Source organism: Myotis myotis, unplaced genomic scaffold, assembly GCF_014108235.1.
Source record: "Myotis myotis isolate mMyoMyo1 unplaced genomic scaffold, mMyoMyo1.p scaffold_m19_p_17, whole genome shotgun sequence".
Taxonomy (NCBI): Eukaryota; Metazoa; Chordata; class Mammalia; order Chiroptera; family Vespertilionidae; genus Myotis; species Myotis myotis.
Genome location: NW_023416321.1, coordinates 36,390,308 through 36,405,830, shown reverse-complemented (window position 1 = coordinate 36,405,830; position 15,523 = coordinate 36,390,308). Strand labels below are relative to the sequence as shown.

The following is a 15,523-nucleotide window of genomic DNA, read 5'->3' as shown; positions in this document are numbered from 1 at the left end:
GCAAAATATTTCATATCTACATAAAAAGTATGAATATATGTAATAAAAATGCATACACCCACCACCCAGCTTAAGAAAAGTCATTGTCTGGCCAGTGTGGCTCAGTGGTGGAGCATCGACCTATGAACCAGAAGGTCATGGTTTGTTTGATTCTCCTCTGTGAGGGCACATGCCCGGGTTTCAGGCTCAATCCCCAGGAGGAGGCAGCCAATTAATGATTCTCTCTCATCACTGATGTATTTATGGCTCTCTCCCTCTCCCTTCCTCTCTGAAATCATTAAAAACATATTTTAAAAAATAATAAGTCACCGATTCATTTGGAGGGCTCTCTGCATACCCATTATCCCTTTTTCTCCACACCTGGGAGATAATCCTTCTCAAGCTGGTGTGTGCTATACTCTTGCATAAACTATAGCATTTATTTTCTCTCTTCCTTCCTCTGGATCAGCGACATCCAATAGGACCTTGTGCAATGCTGGAATTACCTGCACTGTCCAATATGCTAGCCACTAGCAACAACTGAGCACTTGAAATGTGGCCTGTGCAAGTGATAAACTAAATGTTTTCTTATTTCTAATTTTAATTAATTTCAATATAAACTGAAAAAAGTGGCTCATGGCTACTGTACTGGACAGTGAAGCTTCAGAACAGTCCATATGTGCCCAAGTGCCCCACAAGGATGAGGGCTTTGTTATGCTCACTTCTGTGAGTCTAGAACCATGCCTGGGAAATAGCAAGTGCTCAGTAACTAAGTCAATCCATGCACCAGTAGCTTGCCAGCTCGCTGCTGCCCTCCTGTAGCTCCCCCAACCCCCTTCACCTCCCCCCTGCATCATAGTTTGCTGCCCTGCCCCCTCCTGTATCTTTCCGCCACCTGCTTGTAGCTCACTGCCCCACCCTCCTGCTGATCCGTGATCCAGTCATTACCTGGTCGCTTGTTGCTTCATGGTGTAACAACTATTTGCATATTACATCTTTATTATATAGGATTGTTCCCATTTCCCAGTTGGGATCACTGAGGCCCAGAGTGATGTGATTTGACAAGGCACCTGGTACTAAATGACCACTCCAGGATCTGGGCCCTGCTCTTCCTGACCTAAAGCCTATACCCTTAACCACTTGGAAAGGGGCTTCCCTGAGCCTCTCCCTGTGCTGTCACTTGAGGAACAGGAGGCAGCTCCTCCAGCCCTTCTCTGTGCACCTCCCTCACGTGCAACTGCAACACCAGCTCCACTGTTCTCCAGGTATCCTGCTTTCCTTCTGGCCAGGCAGCAGTGTGACCTTCCCCGGCACCTAGGAAACTGAGCTCCCAAAGCCACAGACAAGTACAGTGGAAATGGAGACAGCAGGAAGAAGAAAGGAGTGGGGTGGCAGGGTGAAGAAACCGGTGCTTTGTGTAGGCAGGGAGGGTGGCTGAGACAGTACTCACTCCGACTGAGGAAGAGGCATGGATTTTTCCTATGCTTTTATTTATGAAATGCTTATTGAACTGATACAAAGTTAGTGTCTGGCAGCAGGATGCTGGAGGGAGTCAGTGTGCGGCTCCTACCCTCCCCACTGTGGGGGCTGAAGCCAGGAGTGGCTCCATCCTTCTCTCCACCTTGGCAGCAGTGGGCTGGGAGAGGCCCTGGGGCAGAGGAAGGGAGAGATGGGAAGGCTTGCCTCAGGAATCCTGGCAGGAGTTTCGCGTCTCCTCTGTAGCAGTGGTTTGAATTGGACTGGAGGGAAGGTGAACTTTTCTGGGACCCTCTCCTGCCACTCAAGCCCAGGGCTGGGAATGCCCTCTTTGGCTGATTCTCAAGAAAGGGTCCTCTGTCTGTTCTCCCATCCCTTTCAGAGATGCTGCTCGCACGGGTCTCAAAGGGCACTGCCCTCAGTCCTCCGGGACAGGGAGCCAGACCTGGTGGAGCTGGTGACCTCTTCTGGCTGGAGCCCCGGCTATGTCCACACTTCTAGGGGCATCACACCTTCCTTGCAACTCAGTGGGGGCAACAAAGACTCATCCTCCAGGAACTTGAGGGGAAAGTGGACCAGATGGCCCTTGACCTGGGTGAGCTCAGATCGGGCCAAGGGAGGGCTGACGATGGCTAGGGGCTCCACAGCCACGTACTCCCGGAGTGTCCGCAGTGAGCGTGTGGCATTGGATGGCAAGCAGCGGAAGATCTGGGAGGGAGGGGGGACAGAGAAGCCAATAAGACTTGGGGAGACTTTGTCAAGAGCCCAAGCTCAGCTAAGCTGGAAGCCCACATCCTCATACCAACCCTGAGCCACTGAATCCCATGATATGCCCCCAGAGTCTCATGCGCCTTCTGAGTATGGCTGTGTGGTGGGGCTTCTCTCCATCCCACTCTGAACAGAATAATCCATGACCACCCCCCTCCCCCGACACACACACACACACACACACACACCGGTCCACTCCCCGAAGCTCCCACCTGCTCATAAATATTGGCATTGCTCTCAGCTGTGTCTTGCCACAACTGGAAGAAGTCGTCACTGATGGGGTCTCGGAGATCCAAGTCTGGCCGGGCATCCGCCCCGAGAACCACGCTGCATGAGAAAGGGGTCCCAGCAGGACCAGATTAGGATCCTCAGAGAGCCTGAATACCAGGAAAGTCATGCTGTGCCTACCCAGGTCATTCAAAGTGGATGCAATGCTAAACAGTAAAATAGTATCAACGAGCCTTCATGTGTCTCTACTTTGGTGACTACAATGTTTTGAAAATCATACCAAATTAGTTTTAAAGTATTTTTTCTCATTTTTTGGTGCCCCTACTTTGCTGGCACCCCAAACTTGTTTAGTGTGCCTATTGGGAAACCCAGTAGTATGCCTAAGCAATCCTCCCACCTCCTCAAAAGGTAGATCCCCCTCCCCCTCCTGCCACACCCTGTAAGGCCCACCCAGGCTCTACCTGAAACAGTGCTTCCGCAAGCTCAAGGCAAACCTGCCCGCCTGGTACTCCACACCATCCATGAGGGACGGCTCCATCTCCGTGTCCTCAATCAGCACAGCCAGCTCGCTGTCCCGCTTCCCCAGCAGGCTCCGGTCATTGATGTTCGCAGAGCCTGGGGTGGGTGCAGGACACATTGGGCCTGTCTGAACCCAGGGTGACCCCCTTCACCCCGTCACCTCTACCAGAGCACATGCCTGTGGGCAACACGCCTTCTTTGGCCTCCATCCCCAACTGGGCCTCCCTTCACCCCGTTGCCCTTCACACCTCTCCCACCCGCTCTTGCTGCCAGGGACTCAGACCCAGCACTGACCGATGATGACTGTGCGGTCGTCAGCAATGAGCATCTTGCTGTGGATATAGATGAGCTCTGAGACTGGGTGCCCACCCAGCTCTCCGTGTGTGCGGAGCCCACAGATAGATATATAGTCCCGCCACGCTGTCCCCACTGAGAGCGAGAGATCGGGGGAGGGGGGTGAGATGACAGGTGCCTTCCATGTGCATATGGAGCCCTGGCCCATCTACCTCCTCGCTTCAGAGCCCAGTCTATACACTTCTCCCTCCAGGGAAAGACCACCTGTGGTCTCAGGGCAGCAGCCCCAGAAGCACACAGGAATAATAGACTCCTTCCCCCCCCCGCCCCGCCCCGGGTCTCCAGGTCCCCCATCTCCTCCTCCCAAGGGGTCCAGGGCTTGAACCTCCAGCCCCCAGAACTCACTGGCTGCTTTGAGGCGATGTAGGATTGAATATTCCCCTCGACACAGGGTCCTGAGGGAAAAGAGTGGTGGAGAGAAATAAAGGCTGGAGGAGGGGATGGGGGATGTCTGGAGAGAGGAAGACAAGACCTCAAAGGTCTAGTGGGAAGGGATCGGGATAGAATCAGGTGGGGGCAGGGTGAATGGGGCCATGGAGACCCCATAGAAGGGCACCTGTAAGTGAAGTGCAGAATGGCCTGGATGGAGTTCCCACCACCTGTGGAGATGTCACCTTCAAAACCGGGAAGCAGGGGCAGAAGCACGTAGACTCGGAAGCATTGCCCTTGCCTGGGAATTGGGGAGAGTCAGAGGTGTAATTTCTCCCCAAAGCCCCGCCCCTCCAGCTGGGCTTAAACCACGCCCTCAGTTCCCCCCCCCCGGACCTGCCAGTCCACCTTACTTGTGGGCCTTCAGGATTCTGTCCACAATCTCATCGCCCACCTTGTTCAGAACCGTCCGTCCATCTGAGCAGCTAATGAAGAACTGATTCTGGGGCAGGGACCAAAGAGATATCAGCAGCCAAGCCCCTGCCCTGCCCTCAGCTCCCGGCTGCCATCCCCATCTCTAGGCTCCAGGCCTCAGCCCTAGGCTCCCGTTTTCCCCCAGGCCCAGCTATACCAGCCCATCAGCACCGATCTGCTGACATCCTATCTCTCTCCTGGGACATCCCTCCACTCTCTCCCCCCCCCCCCCCCCCCCACCGCCCACTACCCCCCCCCCCAGTCAGACCTCAATGTAGAGGAAGTGCTGGCTTTCCCTGATGGTGTGCAGGTAGGCATTGAGGATGGAGTTCTCCAAAGTCCCCGCTGACCAGCGGTCCACTGACCGCAAGACCTGGGGGAATGGCAAATATGAGGTGGTGCCTGACCCCAGGGGGGGCGGAGTCTGGAGGGCTCTCAGCTCCAGGAGAGTGGGCTGAAGGGAGGGGAGTGGAGGCAGGTTGAAGTCAGTCCGGCCTCACCTGCACGGTGGCGCACTGCCCCCCTGGGAGTGTGAAGGGGAGCTGGTGTGCAGTGCTGGTGGACTTGGGCAGCAGGTAAGGGTACATGGGTGTCTTGTACTTGGCCTTGGTAGTCTGAGGGGGAGGAATGGCAGAGTCAGTGGGAGGTGGCAAGCTGCCCCTGGCCCCCTCCCAACCTCCAGCATCCACAGGAGGGAGGGAGCACCTTGGTGAAGTTCCAACGCTGGATGAAGTGCCGGGCCAGGTCTCGGGCAGGTGGGCCGTGGACAACCACTCCAACGTCCCGCCATGGCATCCGGGCTGTGGTCGCCCTGTCAATGAAATCTGGGGATCCCAGAAGAGAGGTCAGGGATGGTTCCTTGGGGACACTTGAGGCAGGGAGGAGGAGCAGCTGACCAGAAGAAAGGCTGCATTATCCTTGACCCAGCTTGTCCCATTCTCAGTCACAGCCCAGACTTTTGCCCCTGCTCCCAGCTCTCAGGGACTTTGGGGGAGGGGACCCTCACCTTCAAAAGGCCGGTCCAGCTGTACCCAGTCCTTAGTGATAAGATTGCTGTAGTCCTTGCCCAGCCAGAAGAGTTGGTTGTGAGAGAAATCTGGGGTGGCTGTAGAGTCTGAGCACGGGTTGGGAGGCTGTGAGGGGAACACACCCAAGCCATGGGCAAGGAGAGGTCATGGGGCCATACAGAGCCAGGGCCAAAGAGAAGAGAGGAACACTGAAAGAGTATGAGACAGGGACAGAGACACAGAGTAAGAATGAAACGGACAGTCTGACTTCCCAGCCCTCCCCTTCAGCTGCACTTCCTAGAGGAATTGGGGTGGCGGGTGGGAGTGGTTAGTGGAAATGAGGGGAAAGGCTGGAGCTGGGAAGGGGTATAGATTTAGGTTAGCTGAGTTTGGGGGTGTTCAGGAAGACCGTGGGGGATTACCTCTGGGGCAGCTGATTCGGAGGAGTCTCCAAGGTCAGTCAGTCGGTAGTGCAGGTCATCCCAGCGGCCATAGGCGAGATCCAGCCCTCCCAAGAAGGCCACAGCTTGGTCCACCACCAGTAGCTTCTCATGATGGGCCCACAATGTCACATGGTCTGGGTGACGCATCACCTGGAGCAGGTATGGAGCAGTTCATGAGGGTGGGCTTAGGCGAGAGAAAGACAAGAGGTAATGTTGGGAGGGAAGTGGAAAGAGAAGGATATGATGCTTAAGGAAAGGGAGGGTTGAGAGCATGGGAAGGGTGGTGAGGAGGGCTGTATGTGGGAAGGGTCTCTGAGGTGTGAGTCACCTTTATGTTGGGGTGCAGCAGCATCAGAGCCCTCTTGCTATAGCCACTGTTGATGCTCAAGGCCAGCTCCACTTCCTTAAACAGTAGTACGGACACACGGACACCCTCCTCCTGGTGGTGCACAAGGTATCATATCCTAATGCCTCTCTCAGAATGGCCCCTTTCCACCTTCCCAAACCCTTCCCCTGGCTCAGGATTCCTGAATGTCCCCCTGCCCGGCCTGGAGAACCTCGATGCTCTGCCACTTACCCGGCTTTGATGCTTGCAAAGCACTTAGCAGTGGGTGAGCAATGCATTCACTCACTCATCCACCTATATACCTACCCACCTATCTATCACTATCTATCCATCCTCCCAACCATTTGTTCATCCTCTGATCTACTGTCTGTCATTCATCCAACTATTCACCCACCTTCCTATTGATCCACCTTTCCAAACTCAAATCCTTCCATATATCTCCCTTTCCATCATTTACCTATCTATTTGCCCACCCACTCTCCATCATGGTAGACATTGTGCCTTGTACTGGAACTAGTGATATTAATCAGTCCAATGGGAAATAGACATGAACACCCCCAGGTAACACAATAAAGTACAATGGGCACTGGGAGGGCAGTCTATACCAGGTAGAGGAGCATGAAGAGGGAGGTGTCAGTTCTTCTTAGGGAAGAGGAGGAGGAGGTGATGTTTGCCGGACACTGAGCCAAGATGGGCATGTTTCCTCCCCTTGAAGCCTTGGATTCCTATGTTCCTTCATGCTTCCGTCCCTTCTAGCCAATCCCACCACACCTCCCCTCCAGCCTGACCACTCTCCTCACCGCCTTTTTCTTGAGCATAACGTCCAATCTCCAGTCATCTGAGTGGGCTGGACGCTTCAGGTAAATCTCAGGACTCAACCTAGGATTCAGGGAAGGGGTTGAGGAGGGTGAGCTAAGCCCCAGACAACCAGCCAAACCTCCCTTTCCACTCCCTCCTGGGATCCATAGTTGATCTGTCATAGGCCCTATCCCAAACCTTCTTGCTTGGGCTTTTCCCCCACGTACCACCAGTCTGTGATGAAAATCTCCTCTTGAGCTCGCAGGATGGCATCTGCCACAGCGGCAAAGTAACCTGCCCCATTCACAAACCTGGGGGGAGGCCAAGCCAAGGAGGTCAGGGGAGTCAGAAAGCTCTAGAGAGTGAAGACCAGAGGATAGTCATGGGTCAGAGGTGACAGCAGGGTCAAAGATCAATAGTGATCAGAATGGTCAGATGGTATCAGATATATGAAAGTGGGATAAATTTGCCAATATGAGCAAAAAAAATTAAAAATTAGGAAAGACAATAAAGTAAGGAAAATGACTAAAGATTGTGAAGATTAATATATCACACATAAAGATTTCCAACAAAGGATATCAACCAACTGAAAAGTGAACAAAGAATAAGAACAGCTCACAGAGGAAATTATAATGATCCTATATAATAAAAGGCTAATATGCAAATCGACCAAACAGCAGAACAACTGGTTGCTATGACACTCACTGACCACCAGGGGGCAGACACTCAGTGCAGGAGCTGCCCTCTAGTGGTGAGTGCTCTCCCACAGGGGAAGTGCCCCTCAGCCAGAAGCCTGGCTCACAGCTGGCGAGTGCAGTGGCGGGCGGGAGCCTCTCCTGCCTCCACTGCAGACAGGTGGTAAGGAACAAGGGGTCCCGGACTGCGAGAGCCCCGGACATCCCCCAAGGGGTCCCAGACTGTGAGAGAGGGCGCAGGCCAGGCTGAGGGACCTCCCCACCCCCAGTGCACGAATGTCATGCACTGGGCCTCTAGTCAAATATAAGAAAAGATATTCAACTTCACTAGTAAGCAAAAAAACTGGTATAAAGTGAAATAACATTTTTAATTCACTAAATTGGCAAAAATTAAAATCACTGGTAACATTTAATGTTAGCATATGAGGAAGTGAGTATTCTCATAGACTATGGATACATTGGTTATAACCCTTTTAGATGACAACTTGGCAGTATCTATCTGAATGTTAGATGTACATATGCATTAAAACCATTAAATTCACATAGTAATTCTATTTCTAGGAATATATCCAATTAAATGCTTGTGCAAAGATTATGTTCATTGCGGCATTACTTACAAGAATGAAAAATGGGGAAAATGTAAAAAATGGGGCCTGGCCAGTGTGGCTCAGTGGTTGAGCATTGACCTATGAACCAGGCGATCACGGTTCGATTCCCAGTCAGGGCACATGCCCAGGTTGCAGGCTCAATCCCTGGTAGGGGGTGTGATCAATGACTCTTTCTCACTATTGATGTTTCTATCTCTCTCTCCCTTTCCCTTCCGCTCTCTGAAATTAATACAAACATTTAAAAAAGAAAGTAAAAAATGGGAAAAAAAACCTAAACACCTAATCTCTAATACATGTATTAAGTGAAAAAATGTCATAGAAGAGAGTACATGATCTCATTTACATTAAAACAAAAAGTAACAAATAAGAATATGAAAATATGCAGAGAAAAATCTGGGAGGATAAATTTCAAACTGTTGCCAGGGTTACTTCTGAGGTGAAAAAGGGGATTGTTGGGAGGATGTATAGGGAAGAAGTAAGGGCTGGGGGTGAAAGGGAATAAAGGATTATGCAATGAGTGGGAACTTTAATTTTGTTAACGTGTTTGACTTTTATTATTTTTTTTAAAATCCTCATCTGAAGATTTTTTTTCCATTGATTTTTTTTTCTTTTTTAAAAAAATACATTTTATTGATTTCAGAGAGGAAGGGAGAGGGAGAGAGAGATAGAAACATCAATGATAGGAGAGAATCATTGGTCGGCTGTCTCCTGCATGCCCCACACTGGGGATCAAGCTCACAACCTGGGCATGTGCCCTTGACCGGAATTGAACCAGGGACTCTTCAGTCTGCAGTCCGGCGCTCTCTCCACTGAACCAAACCGGCTAGGGTTGCATTGATTTTTATTTTTATTTATTTTTTATTTTTTGCATTGATTTTTAGAGAGAGTGGGAGGGAGAGGGAGAGACAGAGTGAAAGAAACATCAATGTGAGAGAGAACCGAGGTACATGGCCTTGACCAGAATCGAACCCGGAACCCTTCAGTCCATGGGCCAATGCTCTATCCACTGAGCCAAACTGGCGAGGGCAACATGTTTGACTTTTTAATAACATTCTAGTATGATGGTTAACAGCAGGGTCTTAACCTAGCCTGCCTGGATTTGAATCCTGGTGCCACTGCTTACAAGGTGTGTGACCCTGGGCCGGTTACCTAACTTCTCCTTGCCTCGGTTTTCTCATCTGTAAAATGGAGATAACTATACCTGCCTTGTAGGGTTGTTGTGGCGATTCAGTAAGGTAATACATATAAAACACTTAAAACAGTTCCTGGCACATAGTAAGTGCTACATAAGGACTGGCTATGATTATTCTCAAGTTAAAAACAAATCTCAACACCCCTTCCATCCTTCCATTACTGCCCCCTGCCTATCATAAATGTCAGCCTCCTCAGCTTAGTATTCGGGGACAGGACAGGGGGTGCCGACTCCCAGGCTCTTCTCTGGCCGCTCCTCCTCACTGCACAACAACGGTCAGACCAGTGGTTCCCAAACACACCAGGCTATTTCTAGCTTCTCTGCATGGACAGCCCTTCTCCATTTTCTTTATCTTGCTAAGGCAAACCTCAGGGTTACTGCCTTCTGGAAGCACAGTCCTGACGTTCCCACGCTGGGGCAGACACTGCTCCTCTCCTGTATCTACCACCAGCATGGTGAGCTCCCATTGTTTTGTGAATGAATCACCGACTGAACTCTTATTCCTGGCACTGGACATGGCATATCGTAGTGCTTAGGAAATGTTTATAAATAAAATGAATAAATCAGAGAGATTTGAAGAGATCATAGAGAACAGAAAGTCTGGTCAGTGTGGTGAAAGGGGGTTTACAAGATCACAGGAGGTCAGATTGTTCAGGGATCAGAAGAGATTACCAAGTTTGAGGGTGAGAAATATTAGAGGAGCCCTAGCCGGTTTGGCTCAGTGGATAGAGCGTTGGCCTGTGGACTGAAGGGTCCCGGGTTCGATTCCAGTCAAGGGCATGTACCTCTTGGTTTCAGGCTCCTCCCCAGCCTAGGCCCTGGTCGGGGTATGCGCAGGAGGCAACCAATCGATATGTTTCTCTCACATCAATATTTCTCTCTGTCTTTCCCTCTCTCTTCCACTCTCTTTAAAAATCAATGGAAAAATATCCTCGGGTGAGAATTAAAAAAAAAAGAAGAAATATCAGAGGAGAATTAGAGAGATCTGTGTGTTTAAAGAGGTCAGGGGGTTGGAGAGATTCAAGAAGTCAAAGAGGGAGGTTACTGAGGTCAGAAGGGGTTAATGGAGATAAAAGAGAATCAAAGACTCCACACCAAGGGGGTCCAGAAGGCCACAGAAGGCACAGAGCTCAGCAGGCGCATCAGTGTCTTACCACCGAGCCAAAGTCCCAGGCCGGGGTGGAGCGTAGCTTTCATGCCGGTGCAGCTGCAGGAAGTCTCTGCCCGGGCCCTGGGCCAGCTCAGTGATTTCCTGGCCCCACCACCGGGCCTGCCGGTAGCTGCTGCACTTGAGAATCAGGGACCTGGACGGGAACAATGAGACCGACCACAACCCTCACCCTCAGTACCTCTGGTCTGGCCGGGAAACCTCCCCACTTTAGCTATCATATTTTCCCCACTTCCTGCCTTAGTCCCTAAATCACGGCTCCATAGGGACAGGGCATATACCTGCCTTATTCAGTTGGGTTCCTGGCACCTAGTATTATGTCAGGCACACAGGTTTGTCCAATGAATAAATGAATGAATGGAGTGCATTTCTTTTACATCAAGAGTCCCTCCCTTGCCCTGACCGGTTTGGCTCAGTGGATACGGCGTCAGCCTGCAGACTGAAGGATCCCAGGTTCAATTCCAGTCAAGGGCATGTACCTCGGTTGCGGGCGTATCCCCAGTAGGGAGTGTGCAGGAGGCAGCTGAGCGATGTTTCTCCCTCATGGATGTTTCTAACTCTCTATCCCTCTCCCTTCCTTTCTGTAAAAAATCAATAAAATATATTTTTAAAAAAGAAAAAAAAAAGAGTCCCTCCCTCAGGCTTACACTCAGCCCCTTTCTCTGGGCCTATGCTAAGAGCAATCCCAGGCATCTGGCTAGAACCGTTCCCTGGTTCCAAATCCAGGCCAGCTCCAGGGGCATGGAAATGCCTTCCCTTCTTCCACGGGCTCTTCCACAAAGCTCCCCTCAGGGCCCTAGGCTGACTATCGACTCACCAGGCGTCTGTCCACACCAGAGAGGTCTTACCTGTGGGAGGTGTCGATCCGGACTCCATACCGTGTCTCTGTGCTCCTTTTCCCCACCTGCACGCCGAAGCCAGGGTCGAAGAGCTGAACAAACGAGATGGTGCCTGTCTCGAGGCACATGTAGAGCAGGAAGGAGTCCTTCACCACCAGCCACCTGGAGCAGAAGGGCTCTGTCTGTTCCTCCCTGCCCCTGGGACCTCCTTCCTCATCCCGACCCAAGGCCCAGCTGCTCCACCCCAGGCCTCACCTCTTGGACCAGCGATAGCAAACTTGGTCTCGGCCACAGCAGGTAAAGCCAGGAACACGGTGACCACCGGAGCGCTTCCGGATCACCCCTTCCCTGTGGGAAAAACCAGGAAGAGATGCTGGATGGGGAGCCCAGACCCCCAGCCCACCCTTCACGTCATCCCCCATTCTCAGGCAGTGATTCAGACATAGACATTTTACAGGTGCCTGGGTGAGGGGTGTCAGACACTTACAGTCCTTTGGATCCAAGCTCTGGGATAAAGGACAGCTGACTGACTTCCAGGAACTCCGTCTGCAGAAGAAACAGGCTCAGAGGACAGACTCTAGTTTTCAGGCCCTACTGACCGCAGTCCTCTGCCCCATGGGGGTCTGATTATCCTGCTCCTCCTAAGAAGACCCAGGCAGCCAGCCCCTGAACCTTACCATGGCATGGTAGTTGCGGTAGAAAGACATGGTCAGGAGGCGGTTGAGGTAATTCTCCAAGTATTTCTGAAGTAGAAATGGGAGACAGAGACAGATGGGACCAGAGCCGCTTGCACACCAACGCCTTCCCCAAGGGCCTGGTGTTTGGTCGCACCTGTTTGCTGGATGCATGTCTGGTGGAGCCCTCAGGACCTGCCCGGGGTAGAGAGGGCATCTCTCTGTCGGCTGCCTCTCGGGCTGGAGGATAGGGAATAGCAAAGCTGTGGAAGGGATGGGGTGAGGGTCAAGTAAGAGCTGGGAGGCTGAACACCTGGGTTCCTGAAGCACTAGAGATGGGGCCTTGGAGAAAGGAGACCTAGAGGCTGGCAGGAAGGCCCCCCTATGCTGAGAATGGAGATAAGAAATGGAGTCCGACCGGCGTTGCTCAATGGTTGGGCATCCACCTATGAACCAAGAGGTCAAGGTTCGATTCTGGGTCAGGGCACATGCCCAGGTTGTGGACTCGATCCCCAGTAGGGGGCGTGCAGGAGGCAACCGATCAATGATTCTCTCTCATCATTGATGTCTCTATTAAAAATATATTTTTATTGCCGAAACCGGTTTGGCTCAGTGGATAGAGCGCCGGCCTGCGGACTGAAAGGTCCCAGGTTCGATTCCGGTCAGGGGCATGTACCTGGGTTGCGGGCACATCCCCAGTAGGAGATGTGCAGGAGGCAGCTGATGGATGTTTCTAACTCTCTATCTCTCTCTCTTCCTCTCTGTAAAAAATCAATAAAATATATTTAAAAAAAAAGGTTCTCTGTTTAAAAAAAAAAATATATATATATATATATATATTTTTTTTTTATTGATTTCAGAGAGAAAAGGAGAGGGAGAGAGATAGAAACATCAGTGATGAGAGAGAATCATTGATCGGCTGCCTCCTGCATGCCCCCTACTGGGGATGGAGCCCACAACCCTGGCATGTGTCCTTGACTGGAATGGAACCTGGCACCCTTCAGTCCACAGGTTGACACTCTATACACTGAGCCAAACTGGCTAGGGCAAAAATATTTTTTATTTTTTAAAAAGAAAGAAATGGAGGAGGCTGCCAAGGGCATTTTGGGCATCCAGCCCGGCTAAGATACTGGCACAGAACCATGGGCTGAGAGAGCTGAGCAGGGAAGGTTTCCTGGTAACCAGGGTCAGGGGAGAAGGCTCAGTGGTGAGTTGGGGGAGGAAAGCCCCTGAGGGAGGAGAAGTTGGGGTCTGGGGGCGAGACTAGGCAGAAGGACTGATGGGGGTCGGGGCAGTGACAGCTACCACAGGGCGAGGTGCGCCTGCCCTTCACAGGAAGCAGTCTGGTCCTCCCTCACCGAGCCAGAGGGAGCAGACTCATCAAGACTTTGTGTCTCAGGAGGTCCCGGTGTAGCTCCTGGAAATGTCGGAACTTCTTCTTGGTTGTCCAGGTAAAGTCCCCATGAGTCAAGCGGACAGAATACAGAGTGCAGGTTCCCACCTGGGGGTGTGAGGAACTGAATGGATATTCCCTGGTTGGGCTGCAACCCCCAACTCTGGCCAGTGCTCCCTTAACCCCCCCCCCCCCCCCCCCGCCCCATCCTTTGGTCCCAGCCCAGCTACCTTGGATCCACTGGTATATCTTTCAGTGCCCACCACTTGGGCGATGACAGGAACCCCAGGGGCAAACACTAAGGGGTGCATTTTCAGAGGCTGAAGGTCATAGATGGCCAGAAAGGGGTGCATCCGATCAGCTGGGAGGAAAGAAAGTGGAAGAGTGTAGACCCCAGGAGGTCTCAGCCCCCTCCCCCTCCTCTCCCTGAGCGCCGTGCTCCCTGTGTACCTGGGTCCTCTCCCTCCCTCAGAGTGTCCACCTCATCGGGCTCCATCTGTAACTGGCTGGAGTCCAGGTCGCCCCCGGAAGAGAAGAGGCTCTCTGGGCTAGCCGCCATCCTAGGAGTAAGGGGAAACCTCAGAGAAATGATCTGCCCTGCAGAACTGCCCCTCCTATCTCACCCCCAAGGCTCTCCACTTCCCACAGGTCCCCTCTTCTCACCCACCCTAGCTTCCCATAACTCCAGTCTCCCTGATTGCGGCCTCATCACCTGCAAACCCCCTCCAACCCGCCTCTAACATCCATCCCGACCCCAGTCCTTCATCCAGGACCCCTGGATCCCGCCTCCTGCTCCGTAAGCAGGGCGTGCAGCCAGGAACACCCAGTCAGGCCCCGATATCGCTGAACTGGGGCAGAGCAGAAGCCAGGGAGAGGGGCCCCGGGGGCGCCAGGGGACTCGGGCTAGGCCAGCCCGGCTGGGAGGGGGAATCCCTGCGGGAAAGAGGAAGTTACGCGCTCTCCGCCTGGCAGGGAAACCCCAAAATCTGAGAGTGCGGCTGAGTCAGGAGGCTCTGCAGCCCGGGCTCATGCCGGACCCCGCCCGACTTCCTGGGCCCCGGTCCTCCGCGCTCCCCTCCCCGGACCCCTTCCTCGGGCAGCCCGAGCCAGCGCCGCCGCGGGGTCGCGAGCAGACGGAGCAGAGCTGAGCCGGAGCGGGAGCCCCCACCCCAGCGATCCCGGGCCGGGCGGCGCTCGGGGCCTGCCCTGGTGGGCGGGACGGCCCCCGCCTCACCTCCGCGCGATCCTCGTCGGGTCCGTCCCGCCCCCGCCGTCCTGCGCGCCGCCCTGGGCCGGGGGGTCCTCCTCTGTTCTGCGGGGCTGCGCGCCGGCTCCGTGCGGCGGTCGGGCGCCGTCAGCCGGTCCGTCCGTCTGTCCCGCGCCGTCGGTCCGGGTGTGCCCTGCTGCCGCCCTGTGGGCGCTCGACGCGGCGCACCGCACCTCCCCTTGGCGCGGCCCCCGGGCGCTTTCCGGCCCCAACATAGACGCGCCTCCCGGTGGGGACCTGCGGCTGTTCCTTCCCGGGCGGGCAGTGAGCCACACCGGATACCTCCCGGCCGGCGTTTGTAGATGGGAGGGGAGATAAAAGGCCCGAGGGATGGTGGCCATAAAGTCAATGTACGCAGGCTTGCATTCTTTCATTCATTCAACAGTTTTTGCGCACTTGCTCCCGCCAGACGTGAAGCTTACAGAAGTGAGCGAGACAGTCGCGGGAGCTGCTGTCCTGGAACTTACAGCGTAGGAGGAAACAGGAACATGTTCAGGTTGTAAAGGACAATCTATTTCAAAACACTTGAAAACAGATTTATCTCTTCTTTGGAGGGACATTTGGGTTGTTTCTAGTTTTTATCTCTTGTGAATAAAGCTCCTGTAACGTTCCTGTGTACGTCTGTGTAGATACATGTTTTCATTTCTCTTGGGTAAATAGCTAGGAGGGGAGTTGCTGGGTCATAGGGTAACTGTGCTTTAACCTTGTAAGAAACTGCCAAGCTGTTTTCCAAAACAGTTGTCTCATCTGACATTTTCAGTTGCTCCTCACATGGCCAACATTTGATGCTGCCAATCTTTGCAGGGCTAGCCATCCTAATATGTAAAGTCATACATCACTGTAGTTTTATTTGTATTTCTCTGATTATTGATGATGTTGACCATATGTCATGTGCTTATTGGCCATTTGTAGATCTTTTGTAAAGT

The 15,523-nt window shown here is 52.8% G+C and overlaps 1 protein-coding gene across 5 annotated transcripts; it reads right to left on the bottom strand.

The window, feature by feature from the left end:
* Positions 1-1,448: 1,448 nt before the first annotated feature.
* PLD2 (phospholipase D2) lies at positions 1,449-14,891 on the bottom strand. Of its 5 annotated transcripts, none has more exons than XM_036341110.1 (25): positions 14,565-14,762; positions 13,781-13,890; positions 13,561-13,691; positions 13,243-13,454; positions 12,095-12,200; positions 11,941-12,006; positions 11,751-11,809; positions 11,519-11,611; positions 11,273-11,425; positions 10,411-10,560; positions 6,989-7,072; positions 6,764-6,842; positions 5,946-6,056; positions 5,597-5,767; positions 5,174-5,300; positions 4,873-4,991; positions 4,668-4,781; positions 4,436-4,540; positions 4,107-4,195; positions 3,881-3,994; positions 3,670-3,719; positions 3,265-3,399; positions 2,913-3,066; positions 2,436-2,550; positions 1,449-2,163 (listed from the first exon to the last, which is right to left on the bottom strand). In XM_036341110.1, exons 2-25 carry the CDS (start codon positions 13,887-13,889, stop codon positions 1,939-1,941), a joined length of 2,871 nt encoding a protein of 956 aa, XP_036197003.1. In that variant the 5' UTR covers position 13,890; positions 14,565-14,762; the 3' UTR covers positions 1,449-1,938. The 5 variants fall into 5 exon arrangements, with proteins under 5 accessions (XP_036197003.1, XP_036197004.1, XP_036197005.1 ...); XM_036341111.1 differs by having other exon boundaries at positions 13,296-13,438; positions 14,565-14,750; XM_036341112.1 differs by lacking the exon at positions 3,265-3,399 and having other exon boundaries at positions 14,565-14,771.
* Between the last annotated feature and the right edge of the window lie 632 nt (positions 14,892-15,523).

Excerpts from the sequence above, each read along its gene's own strand:
- PLD2 (XM_036341110.1), bottom strand. The coding sequence starts at position 13,889 with ATGGCGGCTAGCCCAGAGAGCCTCTTCTCTTCCGGGGGCGACCTGGAC. Across the intron at positions 4,782-4,872 it reads AGCGTTGGAACTTCACCAAG|ACTACCAAGGCCAAGTACAA; the intron begins GTGCTCCCTCCC and ends CCTCCCCCTCAG. Across the intron at positions 2,551-2,912 it reads TTGCGGAAGCACTGTTTCAG|CGTGGTTCTCGGGGCGGATG; the intron begins GTAGAGCCTGGG and ends TTTCTCATGCAG.